We start from the raw sequence: 27,201 nt of genomic DNA on the forward strand, positions 1-27,201 counted from the left end.
TCTCTTCAGCATATAAAAGGCATGCTCAATTGGGTTCAGATCGGGTGATTGACTTGGCCACTCAAGAATTGACCATTTTTTAGCTTTGAAAAGCTCCTTTGTTGCTTTAGCAGTATGTTTGGGATCATTGTCTTGCTGTAGAATGAACCGCTGCTCAATGAGTTTTGAGGCATTTGTGTGAACTTGAGCAGATAGGATGTGTCTATACACTTCAGAATTCATTATGCCACTACCATCAGCAGTTGTATCGTCAATGAAGATAAGTGAGCCAGTACCTTCAGCAGCCATACATGCCCAGGCCATAACACCCTCACCACCGTGTTTGGTTTGGATCTTGGCCAATTCCTTCTCTCCTCCTTATTTTGCTCTTGCCATCGCTCGGATATAAGTTAACATTCGTCTCATCTGACCACAAGACATTTTTTCCAGAACTGTGGTTGCTCTTTTAAGTTCTTCTTAGCAAACTGTAACCTGGCCATTCTATTTTTGCGGCTAACCAGTGGTTTGCATCTTGCAGTGCAGCCTTTGTATTTCTGTTCATGAAGTCTTCTGCTGACGGTGGTCATTGACAATTCCACACCTGACTCCTGAAGAGTGTTTCTGATCTGTTGGATAGGTGTTTGGGGATTTTTCTTTATTGTAGAGAGAATTCTTCTGTCATCAGGTGGAGGTCTTCCTTGGACGTCTTCCTTAGCCCACCAGTCCCTTTGCAATTAGTAAGCTCACCAGTGCTCTCTTTCTTCTTAATGGTGTTCCAAACAGTTGATTTTGGTAAGCATAAGGGTTGGCTGATGTCTCTAACAGTTTTATTCTTGTTTCTCAGTCTCATAATGACTTATTTGACTTTCATTGGCATAACTTTGGTCCTTATGTTGATAATCAGCAATAAAAGTTTCCAAAGGTGATGGAAATAGTCAACATGGATTTGTGCCTGGAAGGTCATGTTTGACTAATCTTCTTGAATTTTTTGAAGAGGTTACCAGGGAAATTGATAAGGGCAAGGCTGTGGATGTTGTCTATATGGACTTCAGTAAGGCATTTGACAAGGTTCCACATGGAAGGTTGATTAAGAAGGTTAAATCGTTGGGTATTAATAGTGAGGTTGCAAGATGGATTCAACAATGGCTGAATGGGAGATACCAGAGGGTAATGGTTGACAATTGTATGTCAGGTTGGAGGCCAGTGTCTAGTGGAGTACCCCAAGGATCTGTGTTGGGTCTACTGTTGTTTGTCATTTACATTAATGATCTGGATGATGGTGTGGCAAATTGGATTAGTAAATATGCAGATGATACTAAGATAGGTGGTGTAGTTAGTAATGAAGTAGAGTTTCAAAGTCTACAGAGAGACTTGGGCCTTTTGGAAGGGTGGGCTGAAAGATGGCAGATGGAGTTTAATGCTGATAAGTGTGAGGTGCTGCATTTTGGTAGGACGTACAGGGTAAATGGTAGGGAATTGAGGAATGCAATGGAACAGAGGGATCTGGGAATAACTGTGCATTGTTCCCTGAAGGTGGAATCTCATGTGGATAGGGTGGTGAAGAAGGCATTTGGTATGCTTGCCTTTATAAATCAGAGCATCGAGTATAGAAGTTGGGATGTAATGTTAAAATTGTACAGGGCATTGGTGAGGCCGAATCTGGAGTATGGTGTGCAGTTCTGGTCGCCAAATTATAGGAAAGATGTCGACAAAATGGAGAGGGTACAGAGGAGATTTACTAGAATGTTGCCTGGGTTTCTGCACTTAAGCTACAGAGAGAGGTTGAACAGGTTGGGTCTTTATTCTTTGGAGCGTAGAAGGTTGAGGGGGGACTTGATAGAGGTTTTTTTAATTTTGAGAGGGACGGACAGAGTTGACGTGGGTAGGCTTTTCCCTTTGAGAGTGGGGAAGATTCCAACAAGGGGACATAGCTTCAGAATTGAGGGACAAAAGTTTAGGGGTAACATGAGGGGTAACTTCTTTACTCAGAGGGTGGTGGCTGTATGGAATGGGCTTCCGGTGGAAGTGGTGGAGGCTGGCTCGATTTTATTATTTAAGAGTAAATTGGATAGGTATATGGATAAGTGGGGATTAGAGGGTTATGGTCTGAGTGCAGGTAGATGAGACTAGGTCAGTGTAGATCAGTGCATGTTCCTTTAACATAGTGACCTCACCACTACTAACCACTCCCCATGGTCTCTTGTATAATTGTAGCTTCCCCACCTCCAGCTCGCTCTCTAGTTCCAGTGATGACCACGGACAGCTAGGGCATAATGTGTGTAGTGCAATTAATAAACCTATTCAGTAAAAGACTCTGCGTACGAGGGACATCCTTTTACATGGTGTCAGAGCGGTAGACTTGCGTCTCCTGTTGATCGGTTTTATTTTATTATTTGTTCCTCCCAGTTGTGTCCCCTCCTTCCACTTTGCCATGGCTCCCTCGTGTCGTCGTCCGGACACGCTCGTTTTTGATGGGGACATAGTGCACCGCTGGACTGTCTTCCAGCGGGACTACGAACACTATATCGCGATTGCCCATCCTGATGCAAATCCTGCGGTACAGGCTCACCTGCTCCTAAACCTGGCTGGTCCGGAGGCAATGGAACGCTATGCTTCGTTCGATTTCGTCCCTCCGGAGGACCGCAACGACCCGGCATGTCTCATGGCCAAGTTCACTGCCCTGTGTGATATACCCACCAATAACATTATTGAGCGTTTTAACTTTTTCACGCGTCGTCAGACTCCAGGGGAGCACGTTGACGCCTTCATTGCTTCTTTGAGGCATATGGCTCGGCGGTGCCGCCTTGAAACGATCACACCCGACGAGATGATCAGGGACGTCCTGGTCAACGGTCTCCTAAACTCCAAGCTGCGTGACGAGCTCCTGATGAAGCCTGACCTGTCGCTAAAGGACGCCGTACATGCCGCACGCATGGCCTCTGCTGTTGCCTCAGTATCTCGGCCGGCGTCCCATGACATAAATTTCACCGGCCGCCGGCGGCTAAATGCCCCGCCGGCCAGGGTCGCCCCCTCCGCGCCCACTACGGTCACCCCTCGCCGATGCCCAAACTGCAACTTCTCGTCACACCAGTTTAACGTTTGCCCAGCGCAGGGCAAAACTTGTAATTCCTGCGGGAAACTGAACCACTTTTCTGCAGCTTGTCGTTCTCGTGGGAGACCTGTCCCTGCTCCTAGAAGGAGTCTAAACAACCTTGCGAACAGTGATAGCGCAACCGGTTCCCAGTACCAACACGAGGAACTCCCCGATCCAGATACAGTGTTTTCGCTTTTGGGTGCACCTGCGTTGATAACGGATCCTTCCGTGCATGTTACTGTCAATGGACACTCCTTCCCTGCGAAGGTCGATACTGGTGCTTTTGCAAATGTTATGTCTGTTGGCCTCTTCGAGCAGATAAGCTCGGGGGAGAGGGTTACTCCTGACGACTCCCGCCTTCATGCCTATGGGGGAGGTGTTCTGGTTGCCGTGGGGAAGGCAACGGTTATCTGTACTGTTCTGGAGACCTCTCGGCCCCTCACGTTCCTCCTGCTAGCATCTGACAACGTCACCCTGCTGGGCGCCCATGCATGCCAGGACTTTGGCTTGGTTTCATTCCACCGCGACATCCACCTGGTGCAGGCCCCCATGGACCCCCTGATCGAGTATCCCGACCGATTTGATGACGTCCTGGGGAAGCTGCCCTGTGCCTACAAGATCGTTGTTGACCCGGGGGTCAACCCGGTGGTTAGACCGGCCCACCGTGTGTCTTTTGCCATGAAGGGCCGCGTGGAGTCCACACTACGTGGCATGGTGGACATGGGCATCCTCAAGGAGGTGAGTGCCCCCACCCAGTGGGTCTCCACCATGGTGGTCGCTGCCAAGAAAGATGCGAGCGAGATCAGGATCTGCATCAACCCAAAAGACCTGAACCTGGCTATCAAACGCCCGCACTACCCCATGCGGACGGTGGAGGACGTCGCGGCACAGGTCGGTCCAGCCACAGTTTTCTCGGTCCTAGATGCCAAGAGCTCCTTTTGGCAGATCCCTTTGGATGCACGTTCCTCCTTCCTGACCACCTTCAGCACACCTTTTGGCAGGTTCCGTTTCCTCCGCATGCCTTTTGGGATCAACTCAGCAAGCGAGGTTTTCCAGCGTACAATGGAGCAGCTGTTTGCCGGGTTGCCGTGCGCCATCATTGTGGATGACATCCTGGTGTACGGGAGGGACGTCGCTGAGCACGACCGACACCTCCGCCAAGTCCTGGACAGGGCTCGTGAGATCAATCTCAAACTTAATCAACGGAAGTGTCGATTCCGCGTTGAGGAAGTCACCTACGTTGGCCATGTTTTCACGGCGGGGGGCCTGAAGTCAGACCCCGAGAAGACGGCGGCGATCACCGAAATGCCCGCTCCCACTGACGTGCCCGGCCTGCAGCGCTTTCTGGGCATGGTCAACTACTTAGGCAAGTTCATACCCGACCTCAGCGAACTGAGTGCCCCCCTGAGGGAGCTGGCCAAGAAGGACTATGCCTGGGTCTGGCTCCCGCACCACCAGTCGACCTTCGTGGCCCTGAAGTCCAGACTCGCACGGACCCCCACTTTGCAGTTTTTCGACCTGAACAGGCCAATCGTCCTCACCTGCGATGCATCTCGGTTCGGCCTTGGTGCTGCCTGCCTGCAGCTCTATGACGACCGGCAGCTGCCCGTCTCCTATGCCTCTCGCACAATGACCCCTGCTGAACAGCGCTACGCCCAGATTGAAAAGGAGCTCCTTGCCGTGGTATTCGCGTGCTCCAAATTCAAAGACTACGTTCTGGGCAACACCTTCACCATCGAAACTGACCACCAACCGCTGGTCTCTATTTTGAACAAGCCCATCCACGCAGCCTCGTCCCGTTTGCAGCGAATGATGCTGCAGCTTCAGCGCTTTACCTTCGATATCGTGTACCGCAAGGGCAAGGAGATGTTCGTGGCAGACACTTTGTCCCGTGCCCCACTACCTTCCATTTCCCGCCATCCGTACGAATCGGCTGACCTGATGGTGTTGAACGTCAACATCGTTCCATCTTGGCAGATGCAGTCCCTGGTCACACACACTGCCGCTGATCCTGCCCTGCAACAGCTTGAGAGCGTCATCCGCCGTGGCTGGCCTGACCGACGGTCTTCCCTGCCGGCTGGTGCCGTGCCCTACTTCCTGGTTCGGGATGAACTGGTGCTGCACGAGGGCGTGGTGGTGAAGGGTCACAAGGTCGTGGTGCCGGCCGCGCTGCGAGATCACTACTTTCAGACTGCCCACAACGGACACCCCGGGGTGGAGGCCACTTTATCCCAGGCCCAAGCACAATTTTACTGGCCTGGCATGGTTCAGGACATCCGGGACAGGGTCTCCGCCTGCGCTGCCTGCAACCGCCTACTACCTCATCAGCAGCGCCAGCCTCTCCTGCAGCAGCCGGCTCCCGAGTTGCCGTGGATGGCTGTTGCCGCCGACATTTTCGAGTGGCGTGGCAAACACTACCTGGTCCTGGTGGACTCCTACTCCAGCTGGTTCGAGGTGGACCTGCTGCCGTCCCTCACGTCTGCTGCCGTCATCGGGAAGCTTCGCCGCCACTTCTCTACCTTTGGTTCCCCGGTATCTCTCCAGTCCGACAACGGCAGCCAGTTTACCAGCGCGGAGTTTGCCGCTTTCGCCACCCTGTGGAACTTTCGCCACATCACCAGCAGCCCCGAGTACCCGCAAAGCAATGGACTTGCAGAGCGCGCTGTCCGCAGCGCGAAGGAACTGATGGAACGTTGTCGGCTTGCCAGTTCTGACTTGTACCTTGCCCTCCTCAACCTCCGCAACATCTCCCGGGACCCCGCGCTCGGTTCCCCTGCCCAGCGCCTCATGTCCCGCACCACTAGACCCCCCATCCCCGTCTCCCAGCAATCCCTGAAACCAACGGCTCGCAGCCCTGCCGCTGTCAAGGAGCGCATCATCGAAAAGCAAGTCATTCAGAAGCGCTCCTTTGACAAATCGTCCCGTCCCCTTCCCCCTCTGTTCGCTGGCCAGGTTGTCCGGATGGAGTCCGCCTCGGGTCACCACCGGCTGGCCGTGGTCGTCGGCAATGCTGACTCTCCACGGTCGTACCTGGTTAATTACGAGGGCACCGTGTACCGTCGTACCCGCCAGCACCTGATGCTGGTCAACGAGCCTGCACCGCCTCCCGCGGTCCCGTATTCACCTCCCGTCCAGTCCCCGGTGCCTGATGTGCCTCCTGCTCCCGTCCATCCTCGCATGCCCCAACCTTCGCCGTCTCGGCTGTCTGTGCCCGGCTCGCCCCAGCCCACTTCCCCTCCTTCGCCTGCGCGTTTGCGGGTATCGCCGCCCCGTTCTCCTCCTTCCCCTGGTTCCCCTGCCTCGGTACCCGCACCCGTCCCTGCTCTTCCTTCGACCGAAGGGGATGGGGGGTTGCGCACCCGCTCTGGGCGACTGGTCAAGCCGCCTGTCCGGTACGGTGGGTACGAGTAGTCTGTGTTGTGCTGCATTCTATCTGCTCCCTGCTTATAGTTTAAGTCTAGCGTATGAGCCGTGGTCGCTCTTGTTTCCAAGAGGAAGGATGTAGATCAGTGCATGTTCCTTTAACATAGTGACCTCACCACTACTAACCACTCCCCATGGTCTCTTGTATAATTGTAGCTTCCCCACCTCCAGCTCGCTCTCTAGTTCCAGTGATGACCACGGACAGCTAGGGCATAATGTGTGTAGTGCAATTAATAAACCTATTCAGTAAAAGACTCTGCGTACGAGGGACATCCTTTTACAGTCAGGGAGAGTGGTCGGCGTGGACTGGAAGGGCCGAACGGGCCTGTTTCCGTGCTGTAGTTGTTATATGGTTATATGGAAAGACTGGAGGAAAGACTAGGTGCTGAGAGCTCACTTATACCTGCATTAAGGAGGCATTTGAACACACCTGAGCAATTACAAACACCTGTGAAGCCATGTGTCCCAAACATTATGGTGCCCGGAATTGGGGGGACTATGTATAAACACAGCTGTAATTTCTACATGATGAAACCAAATGTATAAAAAATACCCTTTAATAAAATCTGACAATGTGCACTTTAACCACATGTGATTTTTTCTATTACAAATCTCAAATTGTGGAGTACAGAGGCAAATAAATAAATGATGGGTCTTTGTCCCAAACATTATGGAGGGCACTGTACATGTGTATATGTGCTCTTCAACGAACTCCCTGCTACAACTCTCACATAACCCCAACCCTCCATCCATCATATCAATAGACAATAGCTGCAGGACGAGGCCATTCGGCCCTTCGAGACAGCACCGCCATTCAATGTGATCATGGCTGATCATTCTCAATCAGTACCCCGTTCCTGCCTTCTCCCCATACCCTCTGACTCCGCTATCCTTAAGAGCTCTATCTAGTTCTCTCTTGAATGCATTCAGAAAATTAGCCTCCACTGCCTTCTGAAGCAGAGAATTCCACAGATATCATCCTTCTCAATCTCCTTTCCCCCTCCAAATCATTGTATATTCTTTCTCCTCGCTGTGCACTGTTTGCCCTTGCAACTACAACTCTTCAATGCCACCCCCCACCCTGTAATAGGCTCTCAAGCCACTAGACTTTTGCTCTAGTGATGGAGTAACTCCTCTGACATCCAGCTTGTGCCCATTTTATTCAATGCTTGGGACTTGAATCAGGGAGAATCTCATCAGCAAGTCCGCAGCATACATCTCCAAAAACTGTACTTCAAGGATAAGTAAGGATGAACTTAAAGGATAAGTTTAAGAACTCAGACAAAATGTAAAATCAATCTGGACAAAAATGTAAAATCCCACAAAATTGAAGGGAGAATGGCAAATTTGACCCCGAATTGGCTCAACCTCATTGCCTGAGTGAGTTTGAATGATCTAATTGTCATAAATTTCATAAGTGCCCATCAATTCATTTGTGGCCAGTAATCAGCTATTGATAAACAATAACCTTTAAGCTCAATGCCCAAGCCATTTCTAAGAAAATTCTGTTTTAAAGGTGCATTTTAATCTAGGAGAGAGAGGTTTAATGAGGAATTGCCGAGTTTAAGGTAAGTGGTCAGAATTAGGTCTGTAGAGATCTCAGAAGGTTTTTGGGCTAAAAGGAGGTTACAAAAGTGAGAAGAGGTGAGGCCAAGGAAAGATTTTGAATAGACAGAATCTAACAAATCAATAAAAAGTTACAGTTATACATGATTTTTTAAAATCTCAGTTGATCTTTATCAGTGTTGTGTGACCTGGACTTCAAAATCTTAATTGTTAAATGTGGTTTGGTGTTCTGAGGTTAAAGTGGAACAAATGAGATTCCTTGATAAGATGGTGGTGGAAAGTTTATCCTGGGCAGATGGAAGTGTGGAGTTTAGGTTACAATCAGATCATTTATAATTTTTGGAAATGGCAAAAACAGGCTCAAGGGGTACTACTCCTGGTCCTAATCTGCATGTTTATTTGCACCAGACAGATTGACATAGTAATGTAGAGTGGAGGAAGTTACTGCTGAGATGTTCTTAGTGTAAATTACTTACATAAGTTCCTACATCCTTAAAGCAATAGGATTAATTCAAGAGGTCTGAGAGGGAGAAAAAATCACCTCATATGGCCCTAAATCCCATATTTTTTAAACAGTGACTCCTGTTTCTATAATCTCCACACTGACTTTATCAAGACCTCGCAGGCTTTTGTATGTTTCAGTCCCATCACCAATTCGTCAACTAAACTACAGTAGGCATATGCCTAGCCTGTCCAATCTTTCCTTGTATATCAACCTACCCATACCAGGTCGAGGCTAGTAACCTTCTCCGAACTGCCTCCAACACATCAACATCCTTCCTTATATAAGTAGACCCATTCAGTACACTGTACTCCAGATGTACTCAGCAATGGGTCTGCAAAATCTCCCTATTTTACTTTCAAATCCTCTAGCAATAAATAATAATGTGTTAGTTTCTTTTTAAATTAATTATTTACCTCCATACCAGTTGTTTGTGAATCATGCACTTGGACATCATATCCCTCTGCATCGTAGAACTTTACAATCTCTCACCATTTAATAATGTGCCTTTTTTAATTTTTCTGTCAAACTGGGCAGTTCCACATTATAGCAAAATAAAACGATGAAATCGGGGGGAAAGAACATTTTAACTCTCATTAATTTATCCAGCTCCTGTTGAGAATGTGTTCAATAAGGTTATGCCTCCTGACGTTGTGTAAAGGTCTTTTCATTGAGCTTCCATTTGCCAGTGCCCCCTGCCTAATTTCCTGGGCAGCAGCTCTTTTCCTTGGTAAATTGGGATGTCATTCCCACTACTCTTTTCCTCGGATCATTCTCTTTATTGGCGTTTAATGTCATGATTCTCCCAAGAAAAATCAATAAAGAGGTAGACACTAAGTACTGGAGTAACTCAGTGGGTCAGGCAACATCTATGGAGAAAATGGATAGGTGACATTTCGGTACTTAATGTTTCTGAAGAAGGGTCACGACCCAAAACGTCACATATCCAATTTTTCCAGAGATGCTGCCTGACCCACTGAGTTACTCTGGTATTCTGTGTCTATCTTTGGTATAAACCAGCATCTGAAGTTTCCCAATAAATTGTTATTTCAATAAAGTGGTACTTTCCTTCTCCGTTCACTATGGTTTGTGGATTGTTCCTGCTTGGTTTTGTAATGGACTGCATGTTTTACCAGATATGTAACACTTTTTATGAGAAGAAACTGATGTTTTTGTTATGTATTTAAATCCTACCCACAGCTGAAAGTGGACAAAGTAGTGGGCAGTTCCAGGGAAGATCCTCCGAGGGCTCGGCGGTATGGTCTCAGTGGCAAGCCCAGCATCACAATCAACAGACCAGTGAGCAGCACACACACCAACAACAAGCGCAACCTGAGGTCTTTCAGGTGAGAGGGTTTGCACAGTACTAGCTGGATCAGAGATCGCAAATACTTCACAGCGACTCATGAGAACACACTTGAAGCATACAGCTGTTTGGAATTCATTCTCAAGCATTATATGGCAAATCTGTTTAAATTAAAACTGCACTGACATTACCTTCAGCAGCACCACATGCCATTGGTTTCCATATTTTAAAACATGTTTATTATTTGCTCAGTTCTTTCCTGATTTATATCAATGATAAACAATTTGTGAGTTTTCAGTTTCTTAAATCTTAAAGGGCAATTGATCTGAAGACATGTTCTATGTCATTCAGTAATAGCCACTGGTTAAGAATGGATTCTGGGTAGACTGGATATCTCTAAAATCCTACGGGCATCGAAATAGCAAATGGCATTCCATTTATGAACCTTCAGAAAATATCACAACTTGGTTTTGTTTCCCAGGACAAGCAAACAAAAGATAGTCAGTGAGGGGAATATCTGAATTAGGAATCAATTAACCCAAATTAATAATCCAGAAGATGTACATTAAAATAGCAATGTGTATTGTATTCTATTCCTTTTTTTTTAAAGTGACGTTGGCATTGTCCTCCAGATCTAATCGGATCACTCAGGTGCTTTTAGGGTCTGAACCTTGTCACTTTCATCCCACTTGTCCATGTGTGACTAGTCACATGCGGTTGTACCCGAGCTGCTCTTTGATGTGAGCACACAGATGGCAGTGGGGATGAGCAACAAATGCCAGTTTTGCTGATTACTGCAGCCTGAAAATTAATTGACAAAAATATTGTTTAAAGTCCAAAAGATTCTGAAGTTAGCGACACAGGCCCTCAAGCCTGTTGTTTCCCTCTCCACATTATCTACTTCCCACCCTGTCATCACATTGCACGATATTCCTGGATCCCAAAAGCCTGTTGATCTCCGATTAGAATATAAGTAGCAGCTCAAGGTACAGAGTCCCTCCAGAGTTACCGACTTCTAAAGAAATACAGTGTTTCAGTAGACCGCCTCCAAGGATGGCAGGTTTATTAGATGTGAAGCAATTGAGTAGACTAGGCCCATAAACTGGAGAGATCTGAAGAATGAGAGATCTCATTGAAACACCAAATTTTTATATGACTTGACAAGCTGTTTACCGAGAGAAAATATACCCTTGGAGAGGAATCTGGAACCAGGGCTCACAATCAATGATTTCAATGAGGAGAAATTTTGTCATAAGGCAGCAAATCTTTGGAAATCTCTACCCCAGAGGGTTTAGTCAGTGTTCATTCAAACAGAGTTTGATAGATTTCTGAATTTTAAGAAAATCAGGGGATATGGGGTTAATACAGGAAAATGATGTTGAGTAGAAGATTAGCCATCAGAGGCAGAGCAGGTTGAAGAGATAAATGGCCTACTCCTCCTTCAATTTCTCATGTTCTTATGTGATCTTGCTGGGTAAAGATGACAAAACCAGCAAACAGGAATGTTAGAGTCCAATAGGCTAGGGCATAGATTAGAAAGTTATTGCATGTAGATTAGTCCAGATGTTTTAACCTTTCACCATAAGATGCGGCAGACAAGACCAGGCTATGTTATTCAATAGCTGAGAAAGCAATCTATATCAATCTCTAAAATCTCTGTAAAATGTAAAAGTTTGCTCAATCTTTGCAGAATCTTTGTGTGGATTTGGACTCATCAAATCCAATTTATGTTCAGGAATAGCTAGGGTACATTATCTTCAATGCTTCAAAATAAGGGCGACAAGGACAGTAAAGTCAAATAATCTGGGTTCTCGCATTGAATCATACAGCTTGAAACTGACCCACAGCCAGCTCTGCCCAAGCCGACCATCTACAGTCATGTCATTTTCCAACAATTGATCTGTAGCTTTCTATGCCGTGGCAATTCAGGCACTTGTCTAGATACTTCTTAAGTGTTTTTTCCACTGATGGTCCTTCCACTTGCCCAGCTTCATTCCTTAAAACTAAATCTGACGGATTCACCAGCCGCCCTGGTAGGACGTTACTTGTGCCTCTTTTGCAGTGTTGGGGCAGAGTATGGAGCACTGCTTGCCCCCAGAGAAAGTGGAATTAATTGGCCAGAGTTTGCTGGGAAATGTTGGTGTTTGCACTGATCTGCCAGCAATTCTCATGGTAAATGCCATCAAGTTCATGATTCCCATTTGAACACGGGACATCTGGAATTTGCTGGCTGCACTGCAGAGTCTGTGACTGTGCTCTGATGCTGGACTGTGTGAAGTCCAGAGGCTGAGCCTGCACTTGCATTGTGTCCGCTGAGCCTGTGGCAGGTTGGACCTGGTGAGGGAATAGCGAGCTTATTGTTGTAGAGGACCATGGTAAGAAAACCCGAGTTTACTTACTTAATTAAGTTTGCTCAAATGGTTTGTGTTTTAAGTGTTTTGATTTTATTTGTTTTAATTATTTTAAGCTGTTCTATTGATATTTTAAAATATTTTATGATTAGTTTTTAATGTTTCTGAACTTTGGGAACATTCAGAAGCATTTAACCTCCTGTGCAGCCGTCAGCAAGGTTCATGGGTTGGCCAGCTGTCATAGTGATTTCCTGCTGTTTTGTGGGCAGTGCTTGTTCTCTCTTGACCACATTGTGGCATTGCACTGCAGAGACTTGTTGTCATGCAAGGCCTCGCAGTTATCAATGAAGTAGCAAGTCAGCAGTGGGAGAACAGGGGAAGAAGGTAAGTCTGTGTTTAACTACTGAGGTCCAAACAGCAAGTTCTGGTCCAATGTGTGTTCTCAGCCCACGAATTCCTCAGTTCCCTTTTATACTTCTGCAGTGTGTGGACTGTGCAAATCAGTGCAAAGTTGAGGACGGCCCTCCAAGGTAGGATCAACTAAGATCTGTGTGGGTCCAAACTTTGTGTTGGTACTAAACTTGTTATATCCTCCACAAGATGCAATAGTTCTTAAAATACATTGATTACACTGGCATGTATGTTAATTCATATATACATAATCATGTGTATGTTGCATGATTCATTCTTTGTCTTACTTGGTGGTAATATTGTAAAAAGGCTTAACATTTACATGACATTTTCTACAACAGGATGTAACTCTTCCCATGTTCTAAGCCCGCGGTTGTTTTCTGCTTGCAGGATATGTTGTCCATGCTCGGAGATCCAACACAGGGGACTGGAAATTACAACAATGAGGACTTTGCTGACCTAAGCATGTTCCCATCATTTTCTGAATAGATGTTCAATAAATCTGCAAAGGCTCAGCAAAAAGTGAGCACTTAAGCAAAGTAAAGATCTTCAGTTTAGGGACTAGTTTCCAAAAACTTGAGCTAGTTACATAAAACCAAATGGAATTAATTCTGTAATAGTAACTAACGATGTTGAACATTCCAGGCAAGGAACTACGGACTTGCAATACAATTTTAAAAATATAATGAACACTAAGGTTTTCCCAAATATTGTAAGATCAGCTCTTCTGTTACCCAGTGAGAAAATGGTTACAATAGTGCCCTTTTAAGTTGACTAGTTCTCATCAGTAAGAATGTTATTGCCCTGCGCTCGTAATGCAATGACAGTGAAACAGTTAGCATTCACTGTCATTATTCTGTGTAAATAACAAATTTAGGAGTTCTGCAGATGTTTTTATAAACACAGAAATCTAGAGGTTCTGTCAGTGAGTCAAGCGTGTTTTATTGTCATATGTCCCAGATAGAACAATGAAATTCTTATTTGATGTCCCACACCCAACAGATGCACTGCAATCTGACCCCTCATGGGTTTGTTGTGGGAGAGGAAACTGAGCATTTACATGCCAGAGAATTCTGTGCCAGAGCCAGGAGACATATTTGATTTAAAAAGAGATATAAATTAAAAATATTATATCTTTACAAGGTTTTAAAAATCTTTAATATCTTCATTTAGATTTCTTTTAATGTTTAAGTGTTTATTCTAGTTTTTAATTTTCTAATTTATTTAAGTTTGTTTTCCTTTTATTTTTTTCAGTTTTTAAATGGCTTAGAAACTTTTACGTGTTTTTGAAAGATTAAAAATTTGGACAGTTCTGACCAGGTCTGGGGACGTATCTTAGTGGACGGTCAATTCTTATTTTCATTTTATGGTCAGGGTTTCCTTTGCCCACCTAGTATGTAGAACATCGAATAGTACAGCACAGGAACAGGCCCTTCAGCCCATAATGTCCACGCTAAATATGATGCCAAATTAATCTAATCTCCCCTGGTGGTCCTATGTCATGGAAAGCCCTAACTAGTGGCATGACAATGCAGCAGAGAATCCTCCCAGTGGCTTCCAAAAATTCCCACTGGGAAGATTGCTAGAGACAAGATCTTATGTTTTCATTGATGGTTGCCACTGTGCACAGTCTGCCCAGTATGCATGTCTGAATTGTACCTCCTCTTTTAACCACTGTTATGTATTGCTGAAGAAATGGGAATCACAGTGCTAAGACTGAGTTCACAAGACAACAGAAGGAAAATTGTAGCTTGATCTTGCAGAATGCTTAAGTCCTATAGACAACAGTGACAACAACTTGTATAAATGGCATCTGTGAAAGTAAGAACAAGAAACGAGGAATGTCTGTTTTGTACTGCAATTTTTGACATGTTTGGCATTTGCTTCTCCATGAATATGTCATGATTCAGTGCCGTTAACTACTGGGTTATAATGTCCCATCTGCAAACTCCAGCGCTATTAGAATGTCTTGAGAACTTTTCAGACGTCAGGCGTAGGAGTTTTGTCACATTAGAAAAAAAGAGAAGTGCACAGTATTTTGAAAATGCCAATTCTTGAAAAAAAGAGACGGAGCATCAAATCCTTCTGCTTCACATATTCCCACTTGCCAAACAAATATACCATTTTCGAACTTTCCGTGTTCACCCGAGAGATAAATCTCACAGCTGGCTGTATCAGACTAATTATTATAGGTTCATTTCTTCAAGGGCTTATTTTTTATATTCATTATTAAAATTGAGAAAAGTGCCATCAAAATCATGCTTTAACTTGAATCTTTTGCGGTCAGTGCTATGTGTAATGTTGTCAGTGTTTCCCTGTAGTGTTGACAAGTCCTTAATGGTGTTTCTCAGTTTTACACAAGGAAGGCGATTCATGTATTAGCATCAGAAATGCCAGTGGAATGAGTAAACAGTTTAAACAAAAAGTTGGGAGGTTTGATGTTATAATTTGAGAAAAGTAGGATAAAGTAGTGGCCAATCTGAATTCATTTAGGCTTCACTGTGTAAATTCAGGGAATAACAATAATTAACCAAGACAATAAAATGCAATTGAGTAACCATTACTAAACTCCTAAAAGAGAAGCTACCTAAGAAGCTCTTTGGAATAAATAGATCTCCCTCACAATGAATGTACTTATAGTCAGAATATAATACTCCCAGAATAAAATCACTCCCAGAATGTACTTCGTTATGTTTACACCAAATAATTTTCCATTGTACAGTGAAGAATATCCCAGCTTTTTACATTCTCTCAATGTGCACACACTGTTAGTTTAAAAAATATCAATATTATAATGGTGAATTTTTTTAAACCCTGTTTTTTATAATATCGATTTGGTTTGGAGGACATTGCAAATGTGAAAAAAAAGAGTTTATCTAGATTTCTTCTGACCAAGTGGTAGTTGCTAGCCATCTACTCTCACAGCATCAGAAGGTGAAATTTGTCTTTAATTTCTCTTACATGCATTTAGTGTTTGTATTGGCTGTTAGTTGTCTTTGCTTCTACACACCAAGTCCCATTGTTGAACAGAACCAAATTTGCCGAGGCGAGACCATTAGCAGGCAATACTGTTGCATGTATTTGACACTATCAACTGAGGATGAAGATCATCCCTACAACCTAACCCATGTACAAGGTATGGAAATGTAAATCTTTCCCATTTTTAAAAAGTTATTTAAGAAGTGTTGTTCTAGGACATATCCTGAGGTAATTCAAACAAAACTTCCACCTTTCTGTTTCCTGTGATGTAACCAAAGGAAGTTACTCGTAACATCTAATGTATCTCTGGTATGGCAGCTAACTGATAAATGAGTTGTATTGCAACAAAGAAAAAGATAGAACAAAAGGAGGTATGCATTTTAGAGGGAAAGATTTCTGTAAAGCACCCATTAAAAGCATCCACACTCTTCCACCATTAATGAAGGAACCCCTCTCAAAGTCTTTTCACTAGCCTTTGTTAAAAAGACTGCTAAAAATTACAAATATCCAAATTGGAAATAATGATTAAAGTTTAAAGTTATCACAGATCCAGAATTAGTTTCCTAGTTTGGAACAAATTAGCTTTGGCTTCTTTCATTTTATTTGAGTCCCTTCACTCTTATAATTCCTTTTTAATAATGTTCAAGTAGCCCTACCTATATTCAGCAGTTTCATCTTTTGTCCACTCTGTCACATTAAAACCAAGTGTAGAATAGTTAAATATCAACGAACGCTTCATTTTCTTTGTGGTACCTTTGGGGTTCAAAGAGATGGGTTTTCAGAAGTAACTGGAAGAGGGCATTGCTATGTGAGGTTTGGGGAGGAGATGATGGAGCTTGGGGCCAAGGTCGTGAAGACCATAGCAAGCCACCATTGGACTGAAATTAAAGCAGGATGCTCCAGGTTCATGGGAGGGCAGAGTAAATATATTGGAATATTTAGGCCTGGAGAAGATCAGAGAAATGGGGATTTGATCACGAAGGAGAATTAGAAAATCAGGGCCTTTATGGAGCAGGTGTAAGTAGAAGACAATTGTAAGATTAGGTCAGCTCAGTCCAAAGGACTGCTGAAGAGAAAGACAATACTAAGCAACAGTCTGAAGAAGGGTCTCGACCCGAAACGTCACCCATTCCTTCTCTCCCGAGATGCTGCCTGACCTGCTGAGTTACTCCAGCATTTTGTGAATAAATCGATTTGTACCAGCATCTACAGTTATTTTCTTATATTATAAGACAATACTAATGATTGTCACTGTAACACTAAACCAGTCAGGATGCTTCACTGTGATATTGAATCAATAGTTAGGCATCCAAACCCCCACTTTTAAGGTACAAAATACTGTTGTGGGTTTTTTTCAGCTGCTCTGAATCTGTGTGGTTCAATTATTAAGCACTTTCCCATTCTCTCCACTTACTGGAGCTGTTGATCCTGGAGAAAATTTTGGTTCCAGTCAGATTTGCTTGGAATTCCGACTAGGCCATGGTCAATCATGAATCCTAAGCTGTGCAAACTTACTTAAGATAGCCAGTTCCTGCTAAGGGAATCTATAACCTAAACATGTTCAAATAAATTCTTGCAGCTTAACAAGATATCACCATTGAAAAATCTTCTTGTTAATTTAAGTATCCTTGTCAAGTTGATGTTTTCATTGAGTACTCCATGTTGAGCAAATGTTGAGTGTAACATATATAAACCTGTTTAGTGTTAATAGCTTCTGCCTGCTGTATTAGATTAAAAGCTAATTTTGCAGAATCATTGCAGAAGTAAATAATAAAAATGGAACTGTAAATAGTTGTATTGGGAGCACAGTGAATTAGTGTTTTAGCAAATGTTCTGTATTATCAGTGTTTTGTAAGTATTTTCAATGTAATTTCATATAATGTAGCTTTCTAATTTCTGCAAAAGTGCTTTTATTTTTGTATATTGTAGTATCATTTAATTAACTATGTTTCATGGCGGAGAAAATGTAACTCATCAATAAATATGCTTCTCAAGTCAGTATAGTTGTAAATGTGATTGTGCAGACAAGTTTTAGTAAAAGGACAACTTTAATAACTTTCTTTACAAATGTAAAACTATTTTAATGAAGCAATTTGCTTTGGACCAAGTGTTAATCTTGGAGTAAAATCCAATCTGGAGGTTGAATCGTGTGTTCACACTGCCCAATTTTCTTCCATTGACTCTAATAGAAAGCAAAATTAGTTGAAGTGTATAATGATTGGGAGGGTAATGGACAGGGTTTATAATGGCCAGCGTCTTGCCACAGCTGTTTATACCCTCATCTAAGTTGCGTTTTACCCTATTGTGTTTTAGAACTTTGTATCAACTAGGACAGTAAAAATTATTTGTTGGACAATTAAAGGCAATTTTGCTTCATATAACACAGGCTATCTCAATAACATACCAATACAAATGTATAAAAACTTCATTTCAGTCACATAGTCACATTAGTTGCATTTTTTACTGCAAATGACCACAAAATACAGTTGCATATCTGAAAGTTATAAGCCAGCCTTTGTTCAATATATAGATTATAAACAGCATCGCTCAATTATTAATGCAATTAAATTGGTTCATGTAACATGTTAAAATATTGTTCAGATTTCTTACTACAATAGATAAGGATTCAAAGTCTTAATTTTGGTCATGCAATAGTAAGATCTTCCTAGTAATCTGTATCCATAACCTGCGATTTAAAAATTGAATTGCTTTGATTATCAGCCCTGTGCTTCAGTGTAACATTTAGCAGGATTATCATTTTTTTGTCCTTTGTTTTCTGTGTAAAACTTTAATTTGCAGTGAGGCAGACAAAAGCAGTTTGTATTTTCTCTGCTATTACATACAAGGTACAGTTAATGTGAAATTTTTTAATCATATGCTGTTGTCTATGTCTTACATGTGATCTTTAAATATTAACGTAGCTAAAACAAAAGGCAGAAATTAAAGAAGTCATTGGTGTGGTGTATCTGTAATGCTAATAAACCAGACTAATAGCTATTGTCTATCCATTCACTTGCTTTTGTGTACAGGATCCTGGCCTTATTTTTGTTGCATTCATCTGTGACTTATGGCTCACTTCAGGCCCCTGGTTTGTTTTGCTTTGAGCAGTCACTAGGAAAATAATATAGTAATAATCTAGCAATTGGAAATCAAAACATTGCAGATGTTGGGAATCTGAAATAAAATCAGACAATCCTGGGAACACTTGGCAGGTCAGGCAGGACCAATGAGTAAGGAAACTCTTTAGCAGAACCGTCTTTGATCTGAAACATTGACTCTCTTTCTCTATCCTCATAAGACTTTCCGACTTGATGAGTATTTCCAGCATTTTCTGTTTTAATTTTAGTATTTAGTATTTTAGTGTTTCATTATTTGGATATGATGTTTGGCATAACCTTCGGCTGTTTGGATTTAATTGTTTATTTCCAGCAGACAGTAGTTTGTCGAAGCTGCCATCTAAGTATCTAAATGATTCCTGATGTCTACATGGAAGCAGGAGTAGGTCATCTGGTTCTTTATGGCTCCTTCATCATGAGTACCATGGCTGATCTTTTTTCTCAGTATATCGCTTCCAACCCTGTCCATATATCCCTCAATTCCCTATACCTATGGAGCCCTGCTTTGACTGAACTCAGTGACAGAAACTTTACAGCCTAAATGGTAGAAATCTCCAAAGAATCACCACCCTCATCTCCATCCAATCAATGGCTTAACCCTCAATCTACAACTGTGACCTTGATTCTAGATAATGGTCTGGGGCCACATTCAGCCTGTCAAGCCCTGTAAGAATTTTGTGTTTCCATTCTTCTCCGCTCAGGAGAATGCAGGCCCAGACTACTTAATATCTCCTTTGAGAACAAACCTGCCAATCCTGGAGCCATCTGGCAATCTGCTGCACTTCCTCTGTGTAACTATATGCCTTTTTAAAGTAAGGAGCCCATCGGTGTACACTGTATTCCAGGTGCAGTCTCACCAAGGCCCTATACAGTTGCAGATAAACATCTTTATTCCTGTACTCGGATCATGTCATAATAAAGGTTCACATACTATTTGTCTTCCTTATGGCTTCCTCAGCTGGATATCCATGGCTCGACCCCCACCACCACCACCACCAATACTCTTCACATCCTCCTCTATACTCATAATAACATAACATAACATAACATAACAACACTTTATTGTCACTCGGCACAACACCGAACGAAATTTCAGCAGTCACAGCAAAAAAAGAAAAGAACACAGGACACACGACCCCAACACAAACATCCATCACAGTGACTCCAAACACCCCCTCACTGTGATGGAGGCAACAAAACTTCCCCTCTCCTCCCCCCGCACCCACGGACAGACTTTACTGGTTTAGTATCAACAGTAAACTTGGAAATGACGCCATTCATTCCTTAGGCTTATTCTGACAGTTCATTCAACTGGAGTCATAGCACAGAAACAGGCCCTTCGGCCCACTCTGTTCATGTTGACCATCAGACTCGGTTGCCTTGAATTCTTGTGGTTTATAAACAGTATATTCAATCATATTTACAAGTGGAATATTTATGTTTTTTAGAATATTTGCTGCATCAGAATATTGGGATGGTTTTAGCACAATACATAGATCATATCCAAATTTAGTGACACCTAATTTTTCCAGACACAGTTTAGCTAAAGGGTCCCCACACCTGCTCATTTTCTAAGAAATTTTGAAGTTCCATGCTGGTGCCTGCTGTGTCACCTCATGCACTCAAGTGCAATTTGGTCTCGAGTGATGGGACATAAAGTCTCGTCTCCGTTCAACAGAAGAGCTCTCATTCCATAGTCCAAATGTTGAAAGAAATTATTCCAGCACGGAAGTTGTGTGATTTTTAGTGTTACTTCTCCTATTACAAGATACAAATCCCAACTGAAGCTGACAGCTGGTGCTGTTGTGAACCAAAACCGGATGCTGGGTATGACCTGTGCTGTCCGGTTAGGAGAACGGAAGCACTGCTCATCTAATCATGATGACAGCATGCATGGTGTTGAACAAATCACAGTGGTCTCAAGAATGATGATTATGGTTTTTAACTGCAGAGATCCTCTGCAGCCCAGCATGTTTCCTGTGCACTTTCCTGCCTTCCTCCATAACTCTTGATGTGCTCAAAGATATGCAAGCCTTGTAATTTTCCTTGTGACCTTGTTTAACGGGCAGTCTGAGTCATCATCATCAGCATCTTTGTGTCACAGAGACGTGTAATGACTAGTTTATAGTACACTGTTGTGTATTTAAACTTTGACCTGACTACCAAGCATTGTATAAGAAAATAACTGCAGATGCTGGTACAGATTTGTACCAAGCATTGTATGGTTGGTTGAGGGAAGAATCATTTTCAGCAGGGTTAGGTTTGCATGTTCAAATGAATGATTTTTTTCTCTTGTGCATAATACTAACATTTCAAGGGCAATTTAATGAACATTTAATAAGCAATAGATGAGTCTTCACCTTTAATATTGTGTACAGATCTGGGAATCCTACCCTAAGTAATGATACATGCAACAGAAGGAATACAGTGAAGGTTACCAGACTGATTGTTAATATGGGGGGACAGTCCTATAAGGGGAGAAATTAAGCATCTATCCTTTATAAAATTTAGAAGAACAAAAGGTGATTCTTATTTAAACATGCATAATAGCCTCCCTCAGCCTTGACCCGAGTCTGAGTCCCTCACTCCATAATCCAGTTATCTACTTTGGCCCCCCTCTAACTTTTGCCACTGGCTTGTGTCTTTTCCTGCTCTGAGAAGCTTTGGCTACGTGAAGGCATTTTAGCAGCCTTTCATTCAATTAGCTCCTTCCTAACAACCATGTACTTTGCTGCACCTCCCTGACCTGACAACTTGCACACACCAGCAACTCTTCAACCATGATGGTCACGGCACCAAAACACATTACTCAGCAACACTGAAATTTCTCTCTGTCTCCCAGCCAAGGAGGCACAATAACTTGCTACATGACTTATCTTGTGGATATATTGTTTGCCATAGGTGAAGCAGAACATTCTGTCTATGGGTAGTGGGGTTGGGAAACTACAGTAATCATGGCCCCAGCATTGTTTCTCGACCAGTGTTTGGCTGCCTTCTGTCCACCAACTCGCTCTGACTAAAGACACCTACAATGAAGCAGGAGATTCTTTCTCACCCAGAGAGATGCTTGAACGTCGAACTCACTCTTGCCAATAGTCCTCACAATAAGCTGAAATGAAAGCTGGAGAGTTGAAAGGGATAGAATAGAAAACTCAACTGAAATTCAAAAACTGCAGAGGCTGGATACCTGATAAAAAAGCAGATATCTTGGAAGCAACAGATCAGACAGCTTCTGCAGAGAGGGAAACAGTTAACATTTCAGGGCAAAGACTGTCAGGAATGGTAAAGAATGATAAAAAGTTTTCAATTGCAGAGAAAATGGGTAAGGGATGTACTGTATAAGACAAGAGGTGAGGTCAGAATTGCCCTGGAGATGAGTTGTTGGAATCATCCAGTTAATGGGTGATAATTGCGACAAAGAAGTACAGTATTGCTAATAGCATGACTGTGGCACATACCCAATAGGTCAGGCTGTACTAATGGAGAGAGAATCAAAGACGAATGATTTAGGGCAGCAATTGTTAGTTCTGACATCTCAAGTTATACCATGTAATAGTGAGCCCTACAGGTGAAAAGTTAGATGTCCCTCAAGGTTTTATTGGACCTCATTGTTGCTATGCAGGAGGCCACAGACAGAAAGGTTGGAGTGGCAGGTAATTACTGTGGCAGGCAGCTGGATGCTCAGGCTCACTCATGTGGACTGAGTGCAGGTGGCCCGCAAAGCAAAGCCAATCTGGTTTCCCCAGTGTAGAGGAGGCCACATTGTGAACACCGAATGAAATACACTGGGTTGAAAGTGCAAGTGGATCACTGCTTCACTGCAAAGGCCTGTTTGGGTCCCTGGATGGTGGGAGATGCCTGAGTTTCTGGGGTTAGGTGAAAGAGACTGGGAGGAAGCTGGCGTGGATGTGAAGTGCTGCGCTGACTTCCCAGCTGCGTGGGTGTATACTTCTGTAAGTAAACAGCTGAACAAACAAAACTAAAATTTACAATGAAAGAGATAATTAACAATGCAAAAATGTCCAAGATTAATTACATATTGAGAAATGCTAGTTTTTAATCAAAAAGATATCAATGTTTACAATCTAATTTATGTCTCGCATAAACTGTTAAGTTTACTGCCCCAGCAGCTAGTTCGAGCACTGACTTGTCGGATGAGTTTTATTATGCAGCAGTTTTGGCAGGTGAAGGATGTGCACAGTGAACTATGGATCATTAGGAGCTACCACTGCCTGAAAGTGCGTCCGTTTCCTGTCCTAGTGCGTTCAGGATTTGTTTCAAAGACAAAAGAGGAAGAAGTGGATGGACGAACCCAATACAAAGCTCCCAGAAACTTCCGACAGCAGTCACAGACAGTACAGCTCTGATGTCAGCTCACCACCCAAGGCAACCTTCAGCAGCACAGTCAGTTCCTGTGGAACCTGGAGTCTCTGCTGCACTGTGAAAAGTTCAGACTGGCCGAGGAACTGATTTTTTTTAACTCTTGTAATCAATAAGAAATAAAGCTATGGAGCACATCACACTGGCTAACCTCAGTTGCAACAGTCTACTCAATTTTAGATCAAAACCGTTCTTACATTGGTTTATTTAAACAATCTAAAAGTAAAAGCCTTTTTTAGTATAAAGAATTCTTAAAGGAAAAAAAAACTTTTGTGCTCTATGGAAATTATTTATACAGACTTGAGACTTGAGTAGAAGGATCAGTTGGTAGTTGCACAGTTTAAAATTTAAACTTGGTGAATAATTGCTTTAGCGATCTGCAAAAGTTGTTGCTTAAAAGAAGAGCTGAAACAGCAACTTGATTTGTAAATCATTAGGATTGTGATTGTGGGCAGGTCTCAGAGTCAGACAGAGTCCCAAATAATGAGTGCACAGACTCCACTAACAGCTGTGCATTCAGACACTTGGCAACTCTCCGCCTTAATGAGCAATAACATGTTATTTTACTCTCTAGGATTAGGAGCAAAGATTAATATTCATTCTATTCCAGCTGTGAATTCTGTTGGGTAAACTGCCCTACTTTGCTGTATGAAGAATGTAAACTGATTTACTATCCATCTATGGAAACAATGGTTTCTGATAGGAGATTGGTGTACAAACTTAAAGCACACGGTATTGAGGGTTCAGTTTTGAGGTGGATAGAAAATTGGTTGGCGGACAGGAAGCAAAGAGTAGGAATAAATGGGTCCTTTTCGGAATGGCAGGCAGTGACTAGTGGGGTACCGCAAGGCTCAGTGCTGGGACCCCAGTTATTTACAGTGTATATTAATGATCTGGACGAGGGAATTGAATGCAACATCTCTAAGTTTGCGGATGACACGAAGCTGGGTGGTAGTGTTAGCTGCGAGGAGGATGCTAGGAGGCTGCAGAGTGACTTGGATAGATTAGGCGAGTGGGCAAATGCATGGCAGATGCAATATAATGTGGATAAATGTGAGGTTATCCACTTTGGCGGCAAGAACAGGAAAGCAGAGTATTACCTGAATGGTGACCGATTGGGAGAAGGGGAGATGCAACGTGACCTGGGTGTCATGGTGCACCAGTCATTGAAAGCAAGCATGCAGGTGCAGCAGGCAGTGAAGAAAGTGAATGGTATGTTGGCATTCATAGCAAGAGGATTTGAGTTTAGGAGCAGGGAGGTTCTGCTGCAGTTGTACAGGGCCTTGGTGAGACCGCACCTGGAGTATTGTGTGCAGTTTTGGTCTCCTAACCTGAGGAAAGACGTTCTTGCCTTAGAGGGAGTACAGAGAAGGTTCACCAGATTAATCCCTGGGATGGCGGGACTTGCATATGAGGAATGACTGGATAGACTGGGCTTGTACTCGCTGGAATTTAGAAGACTGAGGGGGGATCTTATAGAATAGAAACATAAAATTCTTAAGGGGTTGGAGAGGCTAGATGCGGGAAGATTGTTCCCGATGTTGGGGGAGTCCAGAACCAGGGGTCACAGCTTAAGGATAAGGGGGAAGTCTTTTAGGACCGAGATGAGAAAACATTTCTTCACACAGAGAGTGGCGAGTCTGTGGAATTCTCTGCCACAGAAGGTAGTTGAGGCCAGTTCATTGGCTATATTTAAGAGGGAGTTAGATGTGGCCCTTTTTGCTAAAGGGATCAGGGGGTATGGAGAGAAGGCAGGTACAGGCTACTGAGCTGGATGATCAGCCATGATCATATTGAATGGCGGTGCAGGCTCGAAGGGCCGAATGGCCTACTCCTGCACCTATTTTCTATGTTTCTATGGTGGGCTCCCAGATGTATGGAGGTGCAAGAGAAACAATGTGTTCTGTCATCTCGTCATGTGGAGAGTGTCAAACTTCGTTTAACAACACTTGTGTGAATCACCCTGGGATGTTATATAACATGAAAGGTGCTTATATAAGTTACACTCGGTGGAGGATGAGGGATAAGCAAATGAATGTAGAATATTTGAGGAAAAACTTTCACCCAGAGAGTTGTGAATCTGTGGAATTATCTGCCACAGTAGGCAGTGGAGGCCAATTCACTGAATGTTTTCAAGAGTTAGATTTAGCTCTTAGGGCTAACGGAATCAAGGGATATGGGGAAAAAGCAGGAACAGCGTAATGATTTTGGATGATCAGCCATGATCATATTGAATGGCGATGCTGGCTCGAAGGGCCGAATGGCATGCTCCTGCACCTATTTTTCTGTTTCTAACAGTATAGCCCAGGAACAGACCCTTTGGCCCACAATGTCTGTGCCAAACATGATGCCACGACCAATCCCAATCTTCCTGCATATAATCCATATCAATCCATTTCCTTGCATATCAAGGTGCTTATCCAGAATTCCCTTAAACACCACCATGGTATCTCTGCCTCCACCACCACCCCTGGCAGCGGGTTCCAGCCACTCGCCATCCACTGTGTAAAATAACCTGTCCCACACATCTCCTTTAAACTTTGCCCTTCTCACTTTAAATCTATCTTTCAGTCAAAATATATTAACTGACCATCTAATGTTTTATTTTTTCAATGAATAAATAGCCACGTGGCTGAAATCCAAATTGTACAATAGTGTTTCAAGTGATAACTTCCATAATCACACCAACACACACGGACACGTGCAGATATATACACAAATGCCATCAACATAGGAGGAGTTGGTTTGGAGAGAGTGGTCCAGGGGAGAAGAAGAGGTCAAGAGAGCCAGGTGAACAAAAAGGTAGTGACCAGAGGGAAAAGGGGCAGAGAGGTTGAGGAGGAACAATGACAGGGTGGAAGGGCAAGAGCGGTGGCTGTGGGGAGAGGGTAGGAAGAAGTGATGAGATAGAGGGGAGGGAGGAAAGATGAGGTGGTGAGGAGAAGGAATGACAAGAGGGCAGAGGAAGGGCATCAAAGGAGAGAAATTAAAACACTGCTCTTCGGTCTGAAGGGTCTTGACCCGAAACGTCACCCATTGCTTCTCTCCAGAGTTGCTGAGTTACTCCAGCATTTTGTGTCTACTTTCAATTATAGATTTAAGTTGGAGAAATGTGAGCCCACCATTGCTCCATAATAGATAATCACCGTTGTCAATGGCCTGTTGGGAGCCACAGTTTGTGCTCCAGCCCAACATCCTTGCAGGATGTCGGAGATCATGGGCTGAACTCACTGCAGTTTCCTGTGACAAACCCAAGGTGCTTCAAGTGGTCTTGTCCTGGTTTAAATAGTTAAGGGCTGGAAGAGCCTTGGTTCACAGTTTAAAAAATACTCTTAAACTGACTGATTCCAATGCCTAGGAACATTGGGACAGAGTCTCCTTGGACAGGGAGTTGTTATTCAGTCTTTATAGTTCGAGTGGAATGTTGTGGAGGACAGCAAAAACCTTTGCAACCTCTGCTCAACTGGATTGTTACTTTAGACTTAAATATTTGAACATGCTTAGAGGTTTTTAATTTTTTTTCTAAGTTATTTAAGCTAGGAATTTAATTTTTTTAATATATTAATATCTTTGGTTGAGTCCTCAACATTCCAAATCATTCAAAGCTGTGACTGCCTGGACCTTTGATAGTTCTAGTGAAGTTAGAATTACCTATTTTCCATTGTCCCATGACATGGTGTTAGGGCATTATGGCACAACTAACCCAAACACTAGAATGTTTTCCACTGATGCCCACCAACCTCAGTTTTCCCAAGACTTACTAATATTACGCCGGTCTGCCTCAGCTCTTTGGTTCATCTAAACACCAAGGTTGTGATGAGATCTGGAGCAGAGATTTGGCAAAACCCAAACTGAGTAACGGGGAAGATGATACTGAAGTGGAGGTGCAGCTTGACAAAACTGTTGACCGATCATGTTGCTGATGATTGAGCTGATGTGTGATAATTAGCCAGACTGGGTTTGTCTTGCTGCCTCTACTGATAAAGATTGTATCTGCCTAATTAATGACTTAACTGCTTTCAGTTCAGCCAATTGTTCTAATACTTCCCAAGCTATCCATTTTTAGTGTACCCAGTGTATTAACTATCCATTAT

General features: G+C 43.3%; 1 protein-coding gene across 7 annotated transcripts in view; it reads left to right on the plus strand.

Annotated features, from left to right (window-relative positions):
- The window catches only part of arnt2 (aryl-hydrocarbon receptor nuclear translocator 2), a 182,135-nt gene extending 163,532 nt beyond the window's left edge, over nt 1-18,603 (plus strand). For 5 of the 7 annotated variants that reach the window (XM_078427361.1, XM_078427363.1, XM_078427357.1 and 2 more), the window contains 3 exons: nt 9,765-9,910; nt 12,705-12,751; nt 13,023-18,603. In XM_078427361.1, the coding sequence (XP_078283487.1) occupies nt 9,765-9,910; nt 12,705-12,751; nt 13,023-13,095 (266 nt within the window). In that variant the 3' untranslated portion in view covers nt 13,096-18,603. The remainder of the gene's footprint in view (nt 1-9,764; nt 9,911-12,704; nt 12,752-13,022) is intronic. The other 2 variants (XM_078427359.1, XM_078427360.1) reach the window with 1 other exon arrangement.
- Nucleotides 18,604-27,201: the final 8,598 nt, after the last annotated feature.

Source organism: Rhinoraja longicauda, chromosome 33 (genome assembly GCF_053455715.1).
Source record: "Rhinoraja longicauda isolate Sanriku21f chromosome 33, sRhiLon1.1, whole genome shotgun sequence".
Taxonomy (NCBI): Eukaryota; Metazoa; Chordata; class Chondrichthyes; order Rajiformes; family Arhynchobatidae; genus Rhinoraja; species Rhinoraja longicauda.